The following is a 24,408-nucleotide window of genomic DNA, read 5'->3' on the forward strand; positions in this document are numbered from 1 at the left end:
TCTCCCATGAATTCACATCTTTCCATGGGCGGCACGGTGGCTCACAGCACCAGAGTCCCAGGTTCGATTCCAGCCTCGGGCAACTCTCTGTGTGGAGTTTGCACATTCTCCAAGTGTCTGCGTGGGATTCCTCCGGGTGCTCTTGTTTCCTCTCACAATCCAAAGATGTGCAGTTCAGGTGAATTGGCCATGCTAAATTGCCCATAGTGTTCGGTGCATCATTCAGAGGGAAATGGGAACTGGGTGGGTTACTCTTCGGAGGGTTGGTGTGGATTTGTTGGGCCAAAGGGCCTGTTTCCACACTGTAGGGAATATGTGGTGTCCACAGCTGTCCAGCTGAGGTCTATCAGGAGTCTTATACAAGTTCAGCATCACCTCCCTGCTCTCGTACTCTATATCTTTTATTTGTAGGAAATATAGTGGGGTGAAAAATAAATTGCAGTGACAGAATTAACTCAATTTGAGAAGAAGCAGCTGTGAAGACAATTGAAATTGGAGAAATTAAATTTGTGTATAAAATGCATAATTCTCTTACTTCTTGTAACTTGGCAACCGAGCAGGGCGAACAAACAGAGAAATAAATACTTGACTGAGAAATCTAGCATTCCATCTGGATACATCTTGGCTTGGTATGGCAACTGCTCCATCCAGGACTGTAAGAAACTACAGAGAGTTGTGAACACAGCCCAGTCCATCACACAAACCATCCTCCCATCCAAACTGACTCCACCTAGACTTCTCACTGCCTCAGAAAGGCAGCCAATGTCATGAAAGACCCCTCCCATCCCGGCTATAGTCTCAGCAGAAGGTGCAAAAGCCTAAAGACTTGTACCAACAGATTCAAGAACAGCTCTTTTCCCGCTGTTACTAGACTTCTGAATGGACCTCTCAAATTTAATGTTGATCTTGCTCTTTGGGCACCTTGTCTGCAGGAGTACCACTGTATTCCTCGCTGTACTCTAATACCTAAACCACATCGTACGGTATGATCTGCCTGCAAAACAAAACTTTTCACTCTACCTAGGTAAATGTGACAATAAAAAATCAAATCAAATCAAATCAAAACAAATGAGGCCATTCAGCCCCATATTTTCACAGGATCATGGCTCATCTTTATTTTAACTCCACCTGCCCACACTGGTTCTGTACACTCTGATGTTTATGCCCATTAGAATGAAGGAACTAGGTGAAAATGAAGTCTGCAGATGCTGGAGGTTAGAGTCAAGAGTGTGGTGCTGGAAAAGCACAGCAGATCAGACAGCATCCGAGGAGCAGGAAAATCGACATTTCGGGCAATAAACCCATGCAATCAATGGCCATAACATAGGTTTCAAATATAAGACCTGAGCATGAGAGATTACTATGAAAAGTATTGAATAGGTTACAAGGAAAATGAGAAATAATACATGTTATTTGATAAATTTCAGATGAATACATCATCAGGGACTTACTTGCTTCTGATGCTGAGATGGTTAAGTTGTACCAAGGGATCTCCTCGCGATCAAGGGGTTGTAATGTGGTTATGGTTCCATTCTTTGTATCAACATTGAAAGATCTGGCACGGTGATGATCAAGGGAGTACCTGCACGATTTACACAGAAGAATTCAGATTTTATCTCTCTCAGCTCTATAACCTGGCGCTAGAAAGTCATGTATGAATACCGGTGTCAAGGATATTGTGTGTAATCTCAACTGGCCAGACATTTCCGACAAAATTAATTTACTCACAAGCGTTTGATTCACTCAAGTCCAGCAAGCCTCCTCCCATGGGGTTTGACAGTTTAGCAGCACTAGCTGTCTGTGAAACATTATGATTTTCAGGCGGGTTGAGCAGAATTCCCTCAGCATTTCCCAAACATCACTTTTTGGAAGAGTACACAAAACCCGAGTTTTAAAGGATCCAGGATGCTGTCTAAGTGACCTATTCCTCACCCACTCAAAGTTTTTTTCTGAAAAGATAGGGGTTTCTCAAGCAATCTACAGGGCCAGTGGTCCCGAGGCTGCACAAAGTCCCTTTAACATGTTCCATCGTCAGTAGAACCTTGGTTGGACTGTACTTTGAGTGCTGCTTCGATAGATGTAAAACCTAAAATAGTAGTAATTCCTCTTTTGGGACTATTAGTATGATTTTCATGGAAAAGTCATCGGCAACCATGTACACACACACTTTTAGGTATGAACTGAGTACACCATGAAGGTCCCACCTTCTCCCCCTCAGGTTAAACTTATCACTGAGGAAGGATCACTGGACCTGAAATGTTAACTTTGATTTCTCTTCACAGACGTGCTGAGCTTTTCCAGCAACTTATGTTTTTGTTTCTGATTTACAGCATCCACAGCCCTTTTGTTTTTTTTTAAACCTAATTACTCTCTAATGAGAGAGTAGCCCTTTGGTCCTTTGGGACTATGACAAATTTGCAGCTACTTTTCGGATGGGTCACACCAGATTCCATACTGGGAAAGGGGTTGGACACCATACAGTGGAAGCAGACAGAGTAAGCAGGCCTTGGGACCAATGGTTCCAATCTTCGAGGAGAAAGTGAGGTCTGCAGATGCTGGAGATCAAAGTTGAAACTTTATTGCTGGAACAGCACAGCAGGTCAGGCAGCATCCAGGGAACAGGAGATTCGACGTTTCGGGCACAGGCCCTTCTTCAGGAATGAAGATTCCTGAAGAAGGGCCTGTGCCCGAAACGTCGAATCTCCTGTTCCCTGGATGCTGCCTGACCTGCTGTGCTGTTCCAGCAATAAAGTTTCAACCAATGGTTCCACAATGCTGACTTAATACCCGGAGAGTCATTATGGAGTAGGAGAAAGGGAGGACTGCAGATGCTGGAGATTAGAGTTGAGAGTGTGGTGCTGGAAACGCACAGCAGGTCAGGCAGCATCCGAGGAACTGGAGAATCGACATTCCGGGCATAAACCCTTCATCAGGAATGAGTCAATATGGAGTGCAATGCTTCAGCTAATTCTCTCTTGTAATCATAGGTGACTAAATGGAAGGAAAGACCCCGTGAATGCTATTTAATGGGATGGTCAACAATGTGCGGGTTAATTTGTGGTTGTGTTTTTCCTGACTGTTGCCATGTTTCTACAAGTGGAAGGTACTTTCTAAAATAGTTTCAAGGTTCGGGGAGTGGTATAGCGGGTGGTGAAGGATGTTTCTGCCGACTACAGGTTTCTGCACTGAGGTGCTGTTCTCAGACAGGGATGCACCAGCTCATATTCCTCTTCGGATGCAGCATGACATGACGAATCAGGTTGGGCTCACAGAGCTGGAAGAGAGAGGACAAAGGGAGAGGTCCCTCACCCTGAGGATGGGGTTGGAGATTCAGGATGCAGGTTACCTACTCAAGTCTCAATGAGGAACAACGGCTCAGACACCTACATTTTATGAAGAACTGCATCATTGAACATAGAACAGGAACAGGCCCTTCAGTCCATCATGTCTGTGCCGACCATGTTACCATTCTAAACTTTGCCTGCAAGTGGTCTATATCACTCTATAGCTTGTTCATGTGTCTGCCGAAATGCTTCTTCAATGTTGCTATCATTGTTGAAATGTTGCCCCAGCTGTAAACTCAGAGAAGAGAGAGGACAGCATTGGCTCTGGCTGTGCATGTGACTGGACTCACAATTAGGCAGACATTTTCCAGCAATACCACGTGATATTTGTAATATCTTCTCGCCTTCTGTTTATTGTTGCAGATTGAAGTCTTTGTTCGAAACAAAATCCTTTCCAGGATGTCAGTATTGCTGGCTAAGGCTACACATATTGCTTAGAGGGTAAGATATTGCCGTGGGTCCGGAGTCACATGCAGAATAGGGGATTTTATTTCCTAAAAAGACATCAGCGGATTAAATGGAATTTTATGACAATCAAAAGTGACTACATGGTCACCAATAAATTATCTTTTACCTCAGATTTTAATTTTTATGAAATTCAGAAATCACCACCCACCATGGACCCCTACAAAATTCCCTTAGAGTTCATGGATTACTAGGCCAGTGATTTCACTAGTACAGTACCATTGACGGCCATTCACTGGTTCAGTTCTCAAGGCAATGCTGTAGCCAATCAGAGTTAACTTGCCTGGTTTAAAGGTTAAAACAATACTTGGCAGTTAACTGTCAATCAGAATTGATGGGTGCATTATCAATTTTTGATTATCAATGGCAATGCCTCTACCAGACAGCAACCAATCAGCGCACTTCTCTCTTAATGGTATAAATACTGATTTTTCTTCCCCTTGCATTTGTATTCTTGGAAACTTCCCTGAATGCATGATGAAAACCTTCAGTAAAATGAGTCTTCTTTAAACAATAGACCAATTACTTGGATGAGGGAAACCAATGTAATATTACCAAGTTTGTTAATAACATAAAAATAGGTGATGTTGTGAGTCATGTGGACATTATAAAGAGGCTTCAGATAATGATTTAGACAGGCTGAGTGAGTGGGCAAATGCATTGAAGCTATCGTATAAAATGGTGTGGAAATGCCAGCATTGGACTGAGGTGGACAAAGTCAGAAGTTAATTCACCTGACGAAGGGGCAGCACTCTGAAAGCTTATGATTTCAAATAAACCCATTGGGCAATAACCTAGTGGCTTGTGTGACTTCTGACAATGTAATATGGACAATTGGGAAATTCTCCACATTGGTTGGAAAAACAGAATTGTAGTGTACTTTTTAAATAATGCTGGATTGGGAAATTCTGACGTACATCGGGACCTGGGTGTCCTTGTGCACCAGTCAGTGGAAGCGTGTATGCAGGTACAGCAAGCAGTCCAGGAGCTGACTGACATCTTGGCCTTCACTGCAAGAGGTTTTGAATACAAGAGCAAGGACTACAGCTGCACAGGGCCTTGGTGACACCATACCTGGAGTATTGTATACAGTTATGGTTTTCCTACTTGTTCTGGAGGGATTGCAGCAAAAGCTCACCACAATTATTCAGATTGGTAGATTTCTCATAAGAGGCAAGAGTCATAAGAGGATTTCTAATAAGAGGAAATGCACAGCAGGTCAGACAGCATCCGAGGAACAGGAGAATCAAGTTTCGGGTGAAAGCCCTTCATCAGGATGCCTGGATCTCCATTCTCCTGCTCCTCAGATGCTGCCTGACCTGCTGTGCGTTTCCAGCACCACACTCTCGACTCTGAGCTCCAGCATCTGCAGTCCTCACTTTCTCCTAGATCTGTCGTAAGAGGAGAGATAGTGTCAACTGAACTTGTATTCATGGGGTTTAGGAGAAAGAGAGAGGGTCTCACTGAAAAATATTTTGTTGAGAATGTCTGTGGTCTCTTTATCCAAATCACTTTTATAAGTTGTAAAAAGGAATTGATGCTCTAGCAATGATCTTTGTGCCACACTATTCATTACATCTTGTAAATGACCTCTTAAAGCCTCCTGTCTGTTTTTTGTTAGCTAGCCAATTTTTGACCCATGCCAATATGTTACCCCCAACACCATGAGCTTTCATTTTTCTTTATTTGAAGTGGTACCATCTCAAATGTCTTCCAGATATCCAAGTCCAGTACAACCACCAGAGCCTCTTTATCCACAGTAAAAGTACTTCTAGCAAGTTTTCTCTTATAATCTAACTTTTCCCTCCTTATTAAACTTTTAGCCACTCTGCTATTCTGTCCAATAATCTCACTCACCGGTCTTTGTGCAATTATATATTTTCATTTAAGTTTGATACTATCTTTAATCTCATTTAGTTAACCACATTTGGTAGGTCCTCTGTTTGGACCTTTCCTTTCATGTTAGAATGTAATTATTTTGAAATATTACCTCAAATCTCCACCATTCCACTTCCATTGACTTAGCTCTTAACCATCTTTACTTCAATTTACTTTGTTAAATGTCACACAACCACCCGATGAAGGGCCATCGCTCCGAAAGCGAGAGCTTCCAAATAAAACTGTTGGACTCTAACCTGGTGTTATGTGAATTTTAACTTTGTCCACCTCAGTCCAACACCAGCAACTCCAAGTCAATTTACTTTAGCTCACTCTAAGCATACCCTCATAATTGCCCTCATTTAAGTTTTAAAATCCTACTCTTGGACCACTCTTCTATTTCACAAACTGAATGTGAAATTCAACTATATTATGATCACTGCTATCTAAAGGTGCCTTCACTCAGAGGATATTAATTAATTCTATTATATTACAAAAAATCATGTTTAGATTAGATTACATTACAGTGTGGAAACAGGCCCTTCAGCCCAACAAGTCCACACCGACCCGCAACCCACCCATACCCCTAACCTAACACTACGGGCAATTTAGCATGGCTAATTCACCTAACCTGCACATTTTTGGACTGTGGGAGGAAACCGGAGCACCCAGAGGAAACCCACGCAGACACGGGGAGAACGTGCAAACTCCACACAGTCAGTCGCCTGAGGCAGGAATTGAACCCGGGTCTCAGGCACTATGAGGCAGCAGTGCTAACCACTGTGCCACCATGCCACCCACTAATAGCATGTTCGCTGAGTGGTTTCAGCAAATGCTGTTCTAAGAAACTATCCCAAAAACATTCTATGGACTCTTCAACTAGGCATTCATTGCCTGCCTAATCTTTCTACTAGATTCAAACCATACAAAAACAGAAATGGAGAAACTCAGCAGGTCTGACAGCATCAATGGAGAAAAAACTGAATGTGCATTTCGAATTCAGTGACCCATTCTGTGCAGTTAGAAGCTAGGGGAAGTCCTTGGAGCTCATTGGTGCAGGTAAATGTTGGAGCTCATACTCAGAGAAATCCTGTGAGTCTCAGATGATTCATTCATTGGTGGCTAGGCAAACATTTATTGACCATCTCTAATTGCCCAGAGGACAGTTCTGTCACGGTCTCCAAAAAATTATTTGGGTCTCTGGATTACTAACGTTAGTATCACAGGGCCATCCACTCCCCTTTAGTGAAGCTGAGAGTGTGGGTTGATATTGGTGAAGTTCATTGTGATAGGAGGCCAGGAAATTACCCTGGGGAAGCTGGAGTGTGGTTTCCATAATACAGGGGAGCACATGGCCAGGAAAAGGGAACCAAATGATCAGAGTGTGAGCAGCCATTGAGGCAATCAATGAGGATGTAACCTTTGGTTAAGTGTTGAAGGTCACTCCCTAATAAATATACGCAGGTAGACAGGCTGAGATTAGAATGGTCAGCACAGACTTGGTGGGCCAAAGGGTTTTTTTCTGTCCTTTACTGTTCCACGTTTTAACAATTGTAAATCCCTTGATGAGATTTTATAACCGATGGTTTCACTAATATCTTTGCGAATATGAGGAGGGAGGAAAAGTGCAACTGTTTCATGGTAGGGAGAAAGTGAGGACTGCAGATGCTAAAGATCAGAGTTGAAAAGTGTGGTGACGGAAAAGCACAGCAGGTCAGGCAGCATCTGAGGAGCAGGAGAGTTGACGTTTCGGGCATAGGCCCTTCCTAATGAAGGGCTTATGCCCGAAACATCAACTCCCCTGCTCCTTAGATGCTGCCTGACCTGCTGTGCTTTTCCAGCACCACGCGTTTTGTCTCTGTTTCATGGTATGTCTGAGTCAGAGATCTGGAAAGGATGGCCTTCAAAATTCAGACTGACATCGAGCAAGGCTAATTGACAACCCTCATCCTATTTACAATCCAATAGTGGTTATCCACCTCTTCAAAAAGTGACTGCCTTCCAGTGACCATATTAGATACTGCTGAAATGGAAAAATCTTTAACCTCAGCCGCCTCTGTACCTGAACAGTGCACTGCACCGCTCTGAAAGTTAGTGCTTCCAATTAAACCTGTTGGACTATAACCTGGTGTTGTGTGATTGCTAACTCTATGGAGAAGCAGAGTCAATGGTAACAATTTCTGGATTACTGTGTTTACCTGTGGATTCCAGAAATTGACATCAATTTCACAGGCGTTAAAAAAAGGTGAACGGTAACAGTTCTGCAAACACTGCAAAGTCCAGGCCAAATTCTCTTTATTCTTGGTCATGGCTTCCTCTGCATCACACGCACATCTTACTTAATGAGTCTAGCATGGTGTTTCACAGTTAGTTTTGTCTTTGCTATCAGTACACACTTCAATATTAAGGGACAGATGAAAATGGTGTCGCTCTCACTTGGTTCACAGTTCTCAACAGAAGTCTGGTGCATCTCCTAATATTGCTGTCTTGTTTGTTGTAATATTGACACCAGAATTCTATTGACTTGAAGAGATAGGTTTGACACATTGCACCTGAGTCCACTTACAGAAACAGCAGACAATGCCAGAAGAGATGAAATATGAGAAGAAATATCAGCGCAATCATGTCAGTCATGAATAAGCAATGAGACACTTGGAAGTCAATCATTTTCTTAGAGAAAATGTTGGAAACCCCATTAAACGTAACGCCTAAAAGCTAATAATGGTCCCCACTTTAACCATTCAGCGGTTCTCACAAACCGACTTGAATGTTTTATATTGTTTAAAGTGGCATAGCTTAACATTTGCAATTTTCTCTCAGTTTTGAGAATGGAATTGCAATCCGCACAGGGACGGATGGGGAGTTTCCACACCGTTCCACAGAATTGGCAATCGACTCATCAGTTGAAGCATCACCTACCTGATTGAGTTGTTCGCTGCATCTGGGTCCCTTGCTGTCACCACCCCAACAAAGGCACCAGCCTCTCTGTTTTCTTCAATCTTGAAAATGTATTCAGGAGACACAGAGACCGGCGGCTCATCGACGTCCAGCACATTGATTTTGACATTTGTGATATCTTTAAATGGTCCGAGGTTGAGGAATCGGGGATCAATGTGTTTGTTGATTGCTGCCACTCTGGTGTTAAATCTCCCCTTGCTCTCATAGTCCAATGGCTGTAGCAAAGCACACACACGCATCTGCCCTCTATTATTCATCATTGGCTCCAAAAGCATTGGTTTATTGATCAATCACACACTCCAAGACATATCACTTGCCACCGACCTGATTAATCAGTCGCCTTATATGTAGACTTCTAACGAGTTTTGCCCTTTATTTTTAATTAGTACTCGGAATATGGGCTTCACTGGTAAGCATGGCCTCTATTAATCATCACGAGGTACCTGGTGTGTGGTACAAATGAGATGGCTTGCTAGGCTGTTTTGGGAAGCAATCATGGCCGAATTCGTTAATACACACTAAACTCTGAGGGGATTCGTCAAGTTAATTGTGGACAGGATGATTCCCCGGCCCATTAAAAGGATCTAGAACCAGGGGACCCACTCTCAGAATAAAGGCAAAAATCACACAACACCAGCTTATAGTCCAATAGGTTTATTTGAAATCACGAACTCCGAAAGCTTGTGATTTCAAATAAACCTGTTGGATTATAATCTGTTGGCGGGTGATTTTTGTATTTATCCACCCCAGGACGACATCGGCACCTCTGCATCATGAGTCTCAGAATAAGAAGAGAACGATTTATGAGATCAGGAGGAATTCCTTCACTCAGAAAGTGCTGAATCTTTGGAGTTTTGTGCCCCAGAGGCACAGTCACTGGGTGTGCTGAAGAAAAGAGATTGATAGATTTCTAGATGTTAGGAAGTACCAAGGAATGGTGTGGGAGAATGGGGTTGAGGTGAACAATTTAGCAAATGGCAGAGAGGGTTCAAGGACTGAATGGTCCAGTTCTGCTCCAAAGTCCCTTGTTCCTCATGGTGTGGGCCTAGAATCCTGGCAAAGCGATGTCCACTGGAATTGAGAAGAGTAAGGGGCAACTTGATTAAAGTATATTTATTCCTGATGAAGGGCTTTTGCCCGAAACGTCGATTTCGAAGCTCCTTGGATCCTGCCTGAACTGCTGTGCTCTTCCAGCACCACTAATGCAGAATCCATTCCACGCCCTTACCACTCTCTAAGTGAAGAACCTGCCTCTGACATCTGTCTTAAATCTATCACCCCTCAATTTGCAGCTATGCCCCCTCGTACAAGCTGACGTCATCATCCGAGGAAAAAGACTCACTGTCCACCCTATCTCATCCTCTGATGTCTCAATTAAATCCCCTCTTAGCATTCTTCTCTCCAATGAGAACAGACCCAAGTCTCTCAGCCTTTCCACATATGACCTTCGCTTCAGACCAGGCAACATCCTGGTAAATGTCTTCTTTTCCAATGCTTCCACATCCTTCCTGTAATGGAGCAATCAGAACTGCACAGAATATTCCAAATGAGGCTGCACTAGGGTTTTGTACAGTCGCAGTATGAAATCACGGCTCTGGAACTCAATCCTTTTATTAATGAAATCTAACATACCGTATGCCTTCTTAACAGCACTAACAACCTGGGTGGCAACTTTCAGGGATCTATGTACATTGACTCTAAAATCCCTCCACACACCCACACTACCAAGAATTTTTCCATTGACCCAGTATTCTGCCTTCTGTTATTCTTCCCAAAGTGAATCACCTCTGCATTGAACTCCATTTTCCACCTCTCAATCCAATTCTGCAGTTTATCCAAGTCCCCCTGCAACCTGCAACATTCTTCCACACTGTCCACTACTCCACCGACTTTAGTGTCATCTGAAAATTTACTAACCCATCTACCTATGCCTGCGTCCAAGTTATTTATAAAAATGACAAACAGCAGTGGTCCCAAAAATGATCCTTGTGGCACACCACGAGTAACCAGACTCCAGGCGGAATATTTTCTATCAACCACCACTCGTTGCCTTCTTACAGAGAGCCAGTTTCTAATCCAAACTGCTAAATCACCCTCAATCCCATGCCTCTGCATTTTCTCCAACAGCCTACCATATGGAACCTTATCAAAAACTTTACTTAAGTCCATGTATACCACATCAACTGCCCTACCCTCATCTACATGCTTGGTCACTTTCTCAAAAAACTCAATGAGATTTGTGACACATGACCTGTGCTTGATGAAGCCATATTGACTATCTGAAATCAAATTGTTGCTTGCTAGATGATTATAAATCTTATCTCTTATAATCCTTTCCAAAGATTTTCTGACAACAGACTTAAGGCTCACTGGTCTATAATTACCTGGGTCATCTCTATTGCCCGTCTTGAACAAGGACACAACATTTGCAATCCTCCAGACCTCTGGTACTAAACCTATAGACAATGATGACTCGAAGATCAAGACCATAGGCTCTGCCATTTTATCCCTAATTTCCCAGACAATCCTCGGATAATCCCATCTGGCCCAAGGGACTACTTTCACACGTTCTAGAATTGATAACACCTCCTCCTTACTAACCTTAATCCTTTCAAGTCTAATACCCATATCTCAGTCTTATCCTCTGCCATATTCTCCTTTACCTGAGTGAAAACAAATGAGAAATATTCGTTTAGCACCTTTCCGATCTCCACAGGGTCCATAGGTTTAACTAGCCCTATTCCTACCCTAGTTTAGATTAGAGCGGTGCTGGAAAAGCACAGCAGGTCAGGCAGCATCTGAGGAGCAGGAAAATCGATGTTTCAGGCAAAAGCCCTTCATCAGGAATAGAGGCAGGGAACATCCAGGGTGGAGGCTCCACTCTGCAGGCACCCTGCCTCTATTCCTGATGAAGGGCTTTTGTCTGAAACATCGATTTTCCTGCTCCTCAGATGCTGCCTGACCTGCTGTGCTTTTCCAGCACCGCTCTAATCTAAACTCCTGGTTTCCAGCATCTGCAGTCCTCATTTTTGCCTATTCCTACCCAGTCATCCTTTTATTTCTCACATGCCTTTAGAAAGCTTTAGGGTTCTCCTTTATTCTAACTGCTAAAGACTGCTTATGTCCTCTCTTTGCTCTTCTTAACTCTCCCTTTAATCCTTCCTAGCTAATCTATAACTCTCCATTACCTCATTTGAAACATCACGTCTCAACGTCACATAAGCCTCCCTCTTCCACTTAACAAGAGATACAATTTCTTATAGTAAACCATGATTCCCTTATCTTATCACTTCCTCCTTGCCTGACGGGGACATACCTATCAGAGACGTGCAATATCTGCTCCTTCAACCAGCTTCACATGTCGACTGTCCCCATCCCTTGCATTTTGGTGCCCCATTCTATGCCTCTTAAGGCTCACCTAAGCGCATTATAATTGCCCTTCCCCCATCTGTAACTGTGGCATGTACCTATCCCTTTCCATCGCTAAACTAAACATAACCAAATTATGGTCATATCTAAATAGTTAACTTACACTATAAATAACAAGGGGCCCAACAACAAAGCTTGTGATATGCTGCTGGACACAGGCTTCCAGTCACAAAAATATCTTTTGGCCATCACCTTCTGCTTTCTGTTATTAAAATCAATTTTGGATTCAGTTTGCCAAATAGCCTGGATCCCATGGGCTCTCAATTGGTCTCTAATGTGAGAGATAATCAGAGGCCTTATGAGATCCATGTTGACAACACTTACTGCTTTACTCTCATCTCCTCGGAAAACTTAACCAACCCTAGAAAACAAAATCTCCCCCTTATAAAGCTATGCTGACTTACCTTCATTAATCTTTGCCTTTCTAAGTGGAGATTAATTCTGTTCCTCAGAATATTTTTCCAAAAGCTTCCCTACCACTGACGTTGGAATCACCAGCCAGTAGTTTTCTGGCTTATCCCTACCACCTACATTCAGCAATTCTACCACATTAGCTAACCTCCAGTTCTCCCTCAGCCTTCTGTGCCCAGAGAGGATTTGTAAGTTAACATCACAGGCCTCTGTAATCTCCTTCCTTGCCTCCCACAGCAGCCTTGGATACATTTTATCTGGGCCTGGGGACTCAGACACTTTCAAGCCTGCTAAAGCCACTCATATCTCCTCTCACTTAATGCTAATTTTTTTCAAGTATGTCACAATCTCCCTCCTTGATTTCTACACCTACGTCTAAATAATTAATACAGATGGAAAGCACTCACTTAAACCTCAGCCATGTTCTCTGACTCCACCTACACTTTGGTCCCTAATTGGCCGCATTATATTCCCAGTTATCCTCTTCCCTCTAATGTACATATAAAATGTCCTTGGCCTTTCCTTTATTTTATGTTCGTGATTTTCACACATCTTTATCATTTTCCCTGTACTTTATAATTGACTCTGGAGTTTCTGCTGTTCCGAGCCCTTGAGATCTACCATACAATTCCCTCTTTATCCTTGGCCAATCCTGTCCATTCCTTGATCGTCAGGGTTTATGGACATTTTGGTCCATCCTTCACCTTTAAGGGAATGTGTTGGTCCTGCCCTCTCACTCTTACCGTTTTGAATGATTCCCATGAAGTACTTCGGAAATAGAACCAATCCGGACTCAAGATTGGGAAGCAGGCAGACTCTAACCTCACAGCTTTAATACACTGTCTGAACTGGGATGTCACCTTTTTTTGGGTTAAAACATTATCTCGAGAATGTGACTTAAAAGAAGTTCTGGGATTTACATATTAATGAACCGAAACCTGCAACCCATCCTAAAAGGTGGAAGACTTAACAGCAATCTAGGTTTGTTCAGTATATCATTTTAATTACATGACACTGTGGTCTTTTGCTATAAATTCTGCATCTTATGATCCTGCTCCATTAGTTGCCTGATAAAGGAGCAGTGCTCTGAAAGCTAGTACTTCCAAATAGACCTGTTGCACTATAACCTGATGTTGTGCGATTTTTAACTTTGTCCCATGAAATAGTTTTTTCCTGCAAGTTGCTGCTCCCAGTCTGTTTTGGCCAGATCCTGTCTCATCATATTGAAATCAGTCTTTCCTTACTTCAGAACATCTATTTCTAATTTGTCTTGGTGCCTATCCATTACCATCTTAAATGTGACTGAGTTATGATCACTATCAGCAAAATACTCGCCACCCCCCACAATCTGAAATATGGACACTTGAATACAAACCCAGACTTGTTCCCTCAAATTATGATCCAGCTGTTTCTATCTCTCCCTGACTGTTTGGGAGTCCTAAGTACCCCTCCAGCAAGGTGATATCTCCCCCCGCCCCCCCACTTTTATTTTTATAACCTACACATATGGTCTCAGTTGAGGAACTTTTTAAGCTATCGTCCTTCTTTATTGCAGTAATTGGTTCCTTGATCAACAGTCCAGCACATCCCTTTTATATATCTCTGTGCCCCAAAATACTGAGCTACCAGACCTGTCCCTCGCTCAGTCATGTCTCTATGTTAGCAATGATGTCTTCTCCCCATATGTTACTCATACATTCATCTGCCTTACTCACAATACTCCTTGCATTAAAGTACATGCCACCCATGCTCCCTTGTGCCTTAAGGTGAAAGCGAGGACTGCAGATGCTGGAGATCAGAGTCTAGATTAGAGTGGTGCTGGAAGAGCACAGCAGGTCAGGCAGCACCTGAGTGGCAGGAAAATCGATGTTTCGGGCAAAACGCCCTTCATCAGGAATCAATTCCTGATGAAGGGCTTTTGCCTGAAACATCGATTTTCCTGATCCTAGGATGCTGCCTGACCTGCTGTGCTTTTCCAGCACACCCTTGTGCCTTAACCTGACTATAAACACATTCATACTTCCTGGCTGACTTGTTTTATTTGTCATAATTATCTGAACATCACCCTGTGTTATACATGGACTCCATATTCCCTTCCTCTGGCAAAGTAGAGTAAATCTCCACTAACAGCATTCCTAACTACCCTTTGGTGAATGGCTTGCAGTGCCATTTTAGAGTTAATCACATTGCTGTGGTCTGGAGTCATATGTTGGCCAGTCCAGATAAGGATGGCAGATTTCCTTCCTTAATGGACATTGATGAACTAAATGGGTTCTTGTAGCAATCAGTAGTGGTTTGATGATCACTATTTCTGACACTAGAGCTTATTTGTCTGAAATATTTATTTAGTTATTATCAATGAATCAAACAAATTTGAGTTGCCCCATCTGATAGCAGGATTTGAGCTCATGACGTCAGCAAACTAGTCTGTCAGTGTAGCAATATTATCACCATGTCACCTGCTCCCTCCATGAAGCAGCACACATTTGTTATTTTTGGCTAAAAAGAGAAGCTAAATTATTAGCGACAAAAGAGAGGATGGATCAAAGACAATCTCAGGATATTCCTGTTATATCTGACCTTCTTTAACTTGATGACACCTTCCTGGGTCTTCCTGTCGGTAAATACAACAAATGAATCTGAACTGTCGCCAGCTTCAACCACGTAGTCCATTTCTGCATTTTGTCCAATATCGACGTCTGTCGCCATGATCCTCCCGACGGTGGATCCAATACTGCCTGACTCCAGAACAGAGAAGTGATACAGCTCTGAAACAAGAGGTGGTTGATATAGGAGTGATTTGATCAGTCCCGGTGATCAATAGTTAGCAGTACACCCTACTACATAGAGAGTGGTACGTGTATGGAATGAGCTGCCAGAGGATGTGGTGGAGGCTGGTACAACTGCAGCATTTAAGAGGCATTTGGAAGGGTATATGAATAGGAAGGGTTTGGAGGGATATGGGCCGGGTGCTGGCAGGTGGGTCTAGATTGGGTTGGGATATCTGGTCGGCATGGACTGGTTGGACCTCCAGGGTCTGTTTCCATGCTGTACATCTCTATGACTCTATGACTCTATGAGATCGTAGGCCATTTCCCCATTGTGTGGACCAGACCAGACTCTTCAAGATATTCAGAAGGTAATATGGACCCTAACCTTTTCTTATTTCATGGGTAAATATGAGGTGTTGTGTTCCAGATGCAACTCAATTGGTCAAACTACTCGATATGAAGCAAAATACAATTTATTCAAACACTATAGTCAAAATACAACAAGAGGAAGGGGAGCGTGGAACAACTTAACACTATTGGAAAACATAACAGAATAAGAGATACAGTAACTATTACTAATTAACTGTTCCAGTATTGTAACATGCCATAAACACACCCTCAGCAAAAGGCAAATTCAGAAATTAAATTGTCTCACATGCAGTTCTTCAATCCAGGAGGAAAGTGCATCAAAAGACAATTCAGCGAGAGTGAGAGTGAGAGTGTAGCATCTGGGAGAGAGTCACTGCCTTCCAACCCTGCTGAGATCCCAGCAAACATCTGCTGCAAGTTAAAGCTAAAAATCCTGGTTCTGTGGGTGCGAACTTGACCACACCCATTCTGGCTGCTTCTATTGTTACAACTTTAAAAACAAAACACCCAGGGCTTCACAAGTTGTTAATCTTCTCATAAATTGCTTGCTTCCTGCCCCCAAATCTCTGTCTAAACAAAACCAGGATAAAATAACACCCACCGCTCCCCCCCACATTAAAGCCTCAGCAGACATGACCAGTCTAAATTTATTTGGCTTCATAGAATCCCCACAGTGTGGGAGCAGGCCATTCAGCCCATAAAGTCCACACCAACCCTCTGAAGAGCATCCCACCCAGACACACTATCCTACCCTATCCCTGTGACCCTGCATTTCCCATAGCTAACCCACCAAGCTTGCACATCCTTAGACACTATGGGCAATTTAGCATGGCCAATTCACCTAACCTGAACATCTTTGGACTGTGGGAGGAAACCCCCGCAGACACAGGGAGAATGTGCATACTCCACACAGGCAATCACCCGAGGCTGGAATTGAACCCAGGTCCCTGGTGCTGTGAGGTAGCAGTGCTGCCCCTTAACATATAATAATTAGACAGTAAGAAGAAGGTAGTCAAGTTGTACATTGAGAGTGCTTTTTACGGCTAGTTATGGAATAGGGCAGAGCAAACAGTTACTAGTTTCAAGACAGATGCAGAACCACAGACTGGCATTGACGAGGGAAGAGCTTCTGCTGTGGTTACAATTAGGAAATTGCACACACAATTGATTCGGAATCATGCTGGTTAAATTAGCTCAGCAAAACATAACTGTATCACACTGACGACAAAATCTTGCATGCACCGGGGCACTTAAAAATAACTATTTCATTTATATTCTTTGCGTCAAAGAATGGTAACCCAGAGAGATAAAAAAAGGTCTATTTTTGTTTACGGTGCCCATTCATTTAATGAGGACTGTCCTGCTTTTTTGATCAGAGATGTGAGTGTCACTGTGCAGGCCAACATTCATGGCTATTCCCTCACAGCCCTTGAAGAGGCAGAGATGAGCAGTCTTCTTGTTCAGATGGCGCAGGGTCCTGTTTGGAAGGGCCTTCCCAGACTTTGATTCAGGGGCAGTGAAGGAACAGAGGTATAGTTTGAAGCCAGGACTGTGTGTTGCTTGGTGGAAATTGCATGTGGTGCTGTTCCTCACACAGCCCTTGTCCTTCGTGGTAAAATCACAAAAAAAAAATTTGAACAAACAATACTGAACCATCTTGTTGCTGCTGCTGAGTGCTAGTCAGTTCTCTAGTAAGTAAAACAATGTTTGATACAAGAATCGTTTGAACCTGTGCCAATCAATGCTCTGCATACCGCTGAGATTTGATTTGATTTAACTTATTATTGTCACACGTACCTCTGTACAGTGAAAAGTTTTGTTTCCTGTGCAGTACAAGCAGATCATACCATACAAAGTGCATTAGTGTGACAGAACAAAGTGAGAAATACAATGCTATGTCTGCAGAGAAGGTGCACAAAGAGCAAGATCAGCATTAAATTAAAAAATTGAGAGGTCCACTCAGAAGTCTAATAACAGTGGGGAAGAACCTGTTCTGAAAAAACTATTAAGTTTTATAACTCCTGCCTGATGGAAGAGGTTGAAAGAGATTTTCACCAGGGAGAAATTGAACACACTTTGAAGAGTTACCATGAGCCAACGCTGGTGAGTCTGTCATCCTCAGGGTTGTTGTTGGCAATGTGTGATGGTCCTGGTGAATTATTTTCTTTGTTGGAAGTGAACATGATGGGCTAAGCCAGTAGTTTTCAGCTCATGTCCATAGCCCAGAGGAGAGTCAAGTATCAAGCACATTACTCTGGGCCTGAATTCACAGCCAAAGCAGGCAAGGCGAGTATATGTCCTTCCCTCAGATCCACAAATTTTACAGCTTCCCGTGAAATCAAACCTTCGAAACTCCAGTGAACATACTCCCAAACAGTCCAGTCTCAATTCATACTTCAATCTTACCATTCCATCGGCTCATGTTTAATTTTGGGATGAATCTTGGAATCCCTGCAATGTGGAAGCAGGCCATTCAGCCCATTGAATCCACACCAAACCCCTGAAGATCATCCCACCCAGACCCAAACTCTTACCCTAGCCCTGTAACCCTGCATTTCCCATGGTTAATCCATTCCTGAAGAAGGGCTTATGCCCCGAAACGTCGATTCTCCTGTTCCCTGGATGCTGCCTGACCTGCTGCGCTGTTCCAGCAACACATTTACAGCCATTGTTAATCCACCCAGCCAGCATATTCCTGAACATTATGGGGCAATTTAGTATGGCTAATCCACCTAACCTGCACATCTTTGGACTGTGGGAGGAAACCGGAGCACCCAGATGAAACCTACGCAGACATGGGGAGAAACTCCACACAGACAGTCACTCGACACTGGAAATGAATCCAGCTCCCTGGTGCTGTGAGGCAGCGGTGCTAACTACTGAGCCACCGTGCTGCCCTAAACAGGTTGGAATGACCTTCTCCATGAAGTTCCCAGAATTCACTATTTCCCGGATGCCCAAACCGTGAGGCCAAGAGAGAACAAAACAGCTTTACCCAGCTTCCTCTTCAATCTCAGGAGTAGAGCTGAAAATCCAAACACCTCACAGCTGTCTGCAGCACTTTCAGACTCTCAGAAAAAAATGGCAATTCTTCATGTGTGACAAGGGAGTACCAACAGCCCATTTGCTCACCGGTGCCAATCACAGTGGAGACAATCCTCAGCCCATTTAATACTTATACTTTTCCTGAACACCATTTTCTTTCTCCCTATCCATTCCTTGCTTCAGCCAACAGTATCCTATTTTTGAGCCATTACTTTTACAGGGTGCTCTATCAATTGGCTGCTCTATTAAGATACTAGACAATTTATTTATATGATTAGTTCCAGCGAGATGGTGAGATAATTCTTCAATCTGCTTTGGTCTGCAGTGAGCAAAGATTCATGCTTGATACTCATTTCAATTGCTCAGAAATCCAGTGAATCTGATCAGTGTTTGGTCGAGTTATTCAGATGAGGTAATAAATCGTGGCGTGAGCCATGAGCAGAAATGACCGTTTTAAGTTCAGCAGAGAGATGTTCCAGCAGGTAGATATGCAATGATACCTGGGGGCTCAGCATAAAATAACAACCTGCAACTGGGATTCTCCAGTCAGCAGATAACGTCCAAAGCAAAATTGATTTGTATATTTCTGAGGAGGAATCTTTGGCATTGCACCAAAGATATCAGTGTGTCCATTCTGAAGATCCATGAGTATTGATTACCCTGTTAATTTCAGGCACTTCCAATTTCTCCAACCAGTAACAGACTTTGGAGATCCACTCAGTGGCTGTAGAAATTAGGGGGAGTGTAGATCAGAATTACAACTTCGCAAAATCCTAAAAGTACTAGTTCTGAGTAGGACCTTTTGCAGTCAGAGATATTGATAAGGTTGGAATGATTCAATGATGAGGTCCACAATGATGATGAGATCCATAACTTTTCTTCCTGTCCAAGAGCAGTGGGAGACAGAGCGGAGGTGATGTTGGAGACCAGAAGGTTGCCGGGAAGGTAAGGACTTAGTATAAATACTTACCTTTGAAGCCCATGGCCTTTTTCCTGTCCAGGAGCAGAGGGAGACAGAGCGGAGGTGACGTTGGAGACCAGGAGGTTGCCAAGGTGGTAGTGATCTCAGTATTGCTACCAGTGCCACGTGCTAGCCAGGGTAGAAATGAAAGAATAGGCAGGATGAGCACGTGGCTTGAGGGATGGTGCAGGAGGGAGGGGTTCAAATTTGTGGGATATTGGGACCAGTTCTGGGGAAGGTGGGACTATTACAAATTGGATGATCTACACCTGAAACAGACTGGAACTAATGTCCTTGGGAGAGTTTTTGCTACTGCTGTTGGGAGATTTTAAACTAATGTGGCAGGGGGCTGGGAGCCAGGAGAGAAGACTAGTAGACACTGAGGTGGAAACTAGAGACGATAAGGATCATGAAGTTAGCATTGCCAAGGGGAAGAGTAGGCAGAGAGCAATTGAATGTAAAAGAACTGGCAACCTGAAGTGCATTGAGTCGGGTATGACAGAGGCCTTGGAGTATGACGTTATTGTGATCACAGAGACTTGGTTGAAGGAAGGGCATGATTGGCAACTAAATATTCCAGACTATAGATGCTTCAGATAGGACAGGGAGGGAAGTAAAAGAAGAGGAGGAGTTGCATTGCTGGTCAGGGATATATCACGGCTGTGCAAAAGAGGACACTATGGAGGGCTTGAGCAGTGAGGTATTATGGGTAGAGCTGAGAAATAAAAAGGGTGCAGTTACACTATTGTGTCTGTATTACAGGCCTCCCAACAGCGAGCTTGGGATAGAAGAACAAAAAGGTAAACAGATTATGGAAAGAGGCGACAGGGTGATGGTGATGGGAGATTTTAATTTTCCGAACATTAATTGGGATACATTTAGTTTCAGAGGTCTGGATGGGGCAGAATTTGTAAGGAGCATCCAGGAGAGTTTTCTAGAGCAGTACATCAATACTCCGACGAGGGAAGGAGCCATATTGGATCTGGGGTTGGAGAATGAGCCAGGCTAGGTGGTAGAAGTTGCAGTGGGGAATTTCTTTGGGAATAGTGACCACAATTCTGTAAGTTTTAGAACACTTGTAGACAAAGCTGAGAGTAGTCCTAAGGGAAGAGTATTAAACTGGGCCAAGGCCAATTATATAAAAATTCGGCAGGAGCTGGGAAATGTGGATTGGACACAGTTATTTGTAGGGAAGTCAACATTTGAGATGTGGGAGGCTTTCAAAGATAGGTAGAAGATAGTGCAGGATAGGCAAGAGAAAACAAGAGATAGAAAAGGCAAGATTCATGAACCTTGGATGAAAGGAGAAATTGTACGACAAGCCAAGAGGAAAAGGGAAGCATGCATAAGGTCGAGGCAGCTAAGACCAGCATGGGCCCTGAAACAATATCGGAAGAGAAGGACAAGTCTTAAACGAGGAATCAAGCGAGCTAAAAGGGGTCATGAAATAACTTAGCAAGCAGAATTAAGGAGAATCCCAAAACATTTTATTCATATACAAGAAGCAAGAGGGTAACTACAGAAAGGGTTGGTCCTCTGCAGGATAAGGAAGGAAGGGTTGTGTGTTGTAACTGAGAAAATGGGTGAGATTCTCAATGATTACTTTGCATCAGTGTTCACTGAGGAGCGGGACATGATGAATGTTGAGATTAGAGTTTGAAGTTTGATTAGTCTGGATCAAGTTGACATAAGTAGGGAAGATATGTTGGGTAGGCTAAAGGTTATTAAAGTGGACAAATCCCCAGGACCGGATGGGATCTATCCCAGGTTGCTGAGGGAGGCGAGAGAGGAAATAGCTGGGACCCTGACAGATGTCTTTGTGGCATCCTTAAACACAGGTGAGATGCCGGAGGACTGGAGGGTTGCTCATGTGTCCCCCTGTACAAGAAGGGTAATAGGGATATTCCGGGTAACTACAGACCAGTGAGCCTGACGTCAGAGGTGGGAAAGTTGCTGGTGAAGGTACTGAGGGATAAAGTCTATTTATATTTGAAAAAGAATAGGCTTATCAGTGATAGGCAACATGGTTTTGTGTGGGGGAGATCGTGCCTTACCAACTGAATAGAATTCTTTGAGGAAGTGACCAAGTTGATAGATGAAGGAAGGGCTGTAGACATCATACAGAACTGGCTTAAAGGTAGAAGACAGAGGGTTGTGGTGGAGGGTTGTTTTTCAGACTGGAGGCCTGTGACCAGTGGAGTGCCATAAGGATCGGTGCTGGATCCTCTACTTTTTGTCATTAACATAAATGATTTGGATGCGAGCATAAGTGTTACAGTTAGTAAGTTTGCAGATGACACCAAAATTGGAGGTGTAGTGGCCAGCAAAGAGAGTTATCTCTGATTACAACAGGATTTTGACCAGATGGGCCAATGGGCTGAGAAGTGGCAGATGGAGTTTAATTCAGATAAATGCGAGGTGCTGCATTTTGGGAAAGCAAATCTTAGCAGGACTTATACACTTAATGGTAAGGTCCTAGGGAGTGTTGCTGAACAAAGAGACCTTGGAGTGCAGGTTCATAGCTCCTTGAAAGTGGAGTTGCAGGTCGATAGGATAGTGAAGAAGGCGTTTGGTATGCTTTCCTTTATTGGTCAGAGTATTGAGTACAGGAGTTGGGAGGTCATGTTGCAGCTGTACAGGACATTGGTTAGGCCACTGTTGGAATATTGCATGCAATTCTGGTCTCCTTCCTATCGGAAAAATGTTGTGGAACTTGAAAGATGTTGCCAGGGTTGGAGGATCTGAGCTACAGGCTGAACAGGCTGGGGCTGTTTTCCCTGGAGCGTCGGAGGCTGAGGGGTGACCTTATAGAGCTTTACAAAATTATGCGGGGCATGGATAAGGTAAATAGACAAAGTCTTTTCCCTGGGGTGGTGGAGACCAGAACTAGAGGGCATAGGTTTAGGGTGAGAGGGGAAAGATATAAAAGGGACCTAAGGTTTTCACGCAGAGGGTGGTACGTGTATGGAATGAGCTGCCAGAGGATGTGGTGGAGGCTGGTACAATTGCAACATTTAAGAGGCATTTGGATGTGTATATGAATAGGAAGGGTTTGGAGAGATATGGGCCGGGTGCTGGCAGGTGGGACTAGATTGGGTTGGGATATCTGGTCGGCATGGACGGGTTGGACCGAAGGGTCTCTATGACTCTCTGACTCTATATACATGGACTTTAGTAAAGCATTTGATAAGGTTCCCCATGGTAGACTAAAGGAGAAAGTGAAGTCACATGGTGTGTAGGGTGTTCTAGCTAGGTGGATGAAGAACTGGTTGAGCAACAGGAGACAGAGAGTAGTAGTTGAAGGGAGTATCTGGAAATGGAGAAAGGTGACCAGTGGTGTTCCACAGGGGTCAGTGTTGGGGCCACTGTTGTTTGTGATATACATAAATGATCTGGAAGAGGGCACTGTTGGCATGATCGGCAAGTTTGCAGATGACGTGAAGATTGGTGGAGTAGCAGAAAGCATAGGGGACTGTCAAGGAATACAGGAGAATATAGATACACTGGAGAGTTGAGCGGAAATGTGAGGTGATCCATTTTGGAAGGCCTAATTCGAGAGCGAACTATGCTGTAAACGGAAGAGCCTTGGGAAATGTTGATGAACAGAGAGATCTGGGAGTTCAGGTCCATTGTACCCTGAAGGTGGCTGCACAGGTGGATAGAGTGGTCAAGAGGGCATATGGTATGCTTGCCTTCATCGGACGGGGTATTGAGTATAAGAGCTGGCAGGTCATGTTAAAATTGTACAAGGCATTGGTTTGGCCGCATTTAGAATACTGTGTACAGTTCTGGTTGCCACATTACCAAAAGGATGTGGACGCTTTGGAGAGGGTGCAGAGAAGGTTTATGAGGATGTTGCCTGGTATGGAAGGTGCTAGCTATAAAGAGAGGTCGTATAGGTAGTCACGGTCAGGTCCACGCCCCCCCTACAACCCACCCTCCCGTCCTGGCACCTTCCCCTGCCACTGCAGGAATTGCAAATCCTGCGCCCACATCTCCTCCCTCACTTCCATCCAAGGCCCTAAAGGAGCCATCCACATCCATCAAAGGTTTACCTGCACATCCACCAATATCATTTCTCCCGATGCGGTCTCCTCTACATTGCGGAGACTGGACACCTCCTAGCAGACCGCTTTAGGGAACATCTCTGGGACACCCGCACCAATCAAACACACCGCCCTGTGGCCCAACATTTCAACTCCCCCTCCCACTCTGCCGAGGACATGGAGGTCCTGGCCTCCTTCACCGCCGCTCCCTCACCACCCGACGCCTGGAGGAAGAATGCCTCATCTTCCGCCTCGGAACACTTCAACCCCAGGGCATCAATGTGGACTTCAACAGTTTCCTCATTTCCCCTTCCCCCACCTCACCCCCGCTCCAAACTTCCTGCTCAGCACTGTCCCCATGACTTGTCCTACCTGCCTATCTTCTTTTCCACCTATTCACTCTACCCTCCTCCCTGACCTATCACTTCATCCCCTCCCCCACTCACCTATTGTACTCTATGCTACTTTCTCCCCAGCCCCACCCTCCTCTCATTTATCTCTCCACCCTTCAGGCACTCTGCCTGTATTCCTGATGAAGGGCTTTTGCCCGAAACGTCGATTTTACTGCTCCTTGGATGCTGCCTGAACTGCTGTGCTCTTCCAGCACCACTCGAATCCAGAAGATGCATGAGTAGGTGGGGAGCAGAGGGATACAGATCATTAGGAATTGGGCGATAGGTTTAGACAGTGGATTTGGATCGGCACAGGTATGGAGGGCCGAAGGGCCTGTT

The 24,408-nt window shown here is 44.0% G+C and overlaps 1 protein-coding gene across 1 annotated transcript in view; it reads right to left on the reverse strand.

Annotated features, from left to right (window-relative positions):
* The window catches only part of LOC122548764 (cadherin-7-like), a 168,816-nt gene that overhangs the window by 62,198 nt on the left and 82,210 nt on the right, over positions 1–24,408 (reverse strand). The window contains exons 6-8 of the mRNA XM_087986720.1: positions 15,066–15,253; positions 8,607–8,860; positions 1,452–1,582 (exon numbers count right to left, since the gene is read on the reverse strand). Coding sequence (XP_087842846.1) covers positions 1,452–1,582; positions 8,607–8,860; positions 15,066–15,253 — 573 coding nt within the window. The remainder of the gene's footprint in view (positions 1–1,451; positions 1,583–8,606; positions 8,861–15,065; positions 15,254–24,408) is intronic.

This window comes from Chiloscyllium plagiosum, unplaced genomic scaffold (genome assembly GCF_037043375.1).
Source record: "Chiloscyllium plagiosum isolate Xiang-an unplaced genomic scaffold, Cpla_swu_hap1 HiC_scaffold_4, whole genome shotgun sequence".
NCBI classification, from domain to species: Eukaryota; Metazoa; Chordata; class Chondrichthyes; order Orectolobiformes; family Hemiscylliidae; genus Chiloscyllium; species Chiloscyllium plagiosum.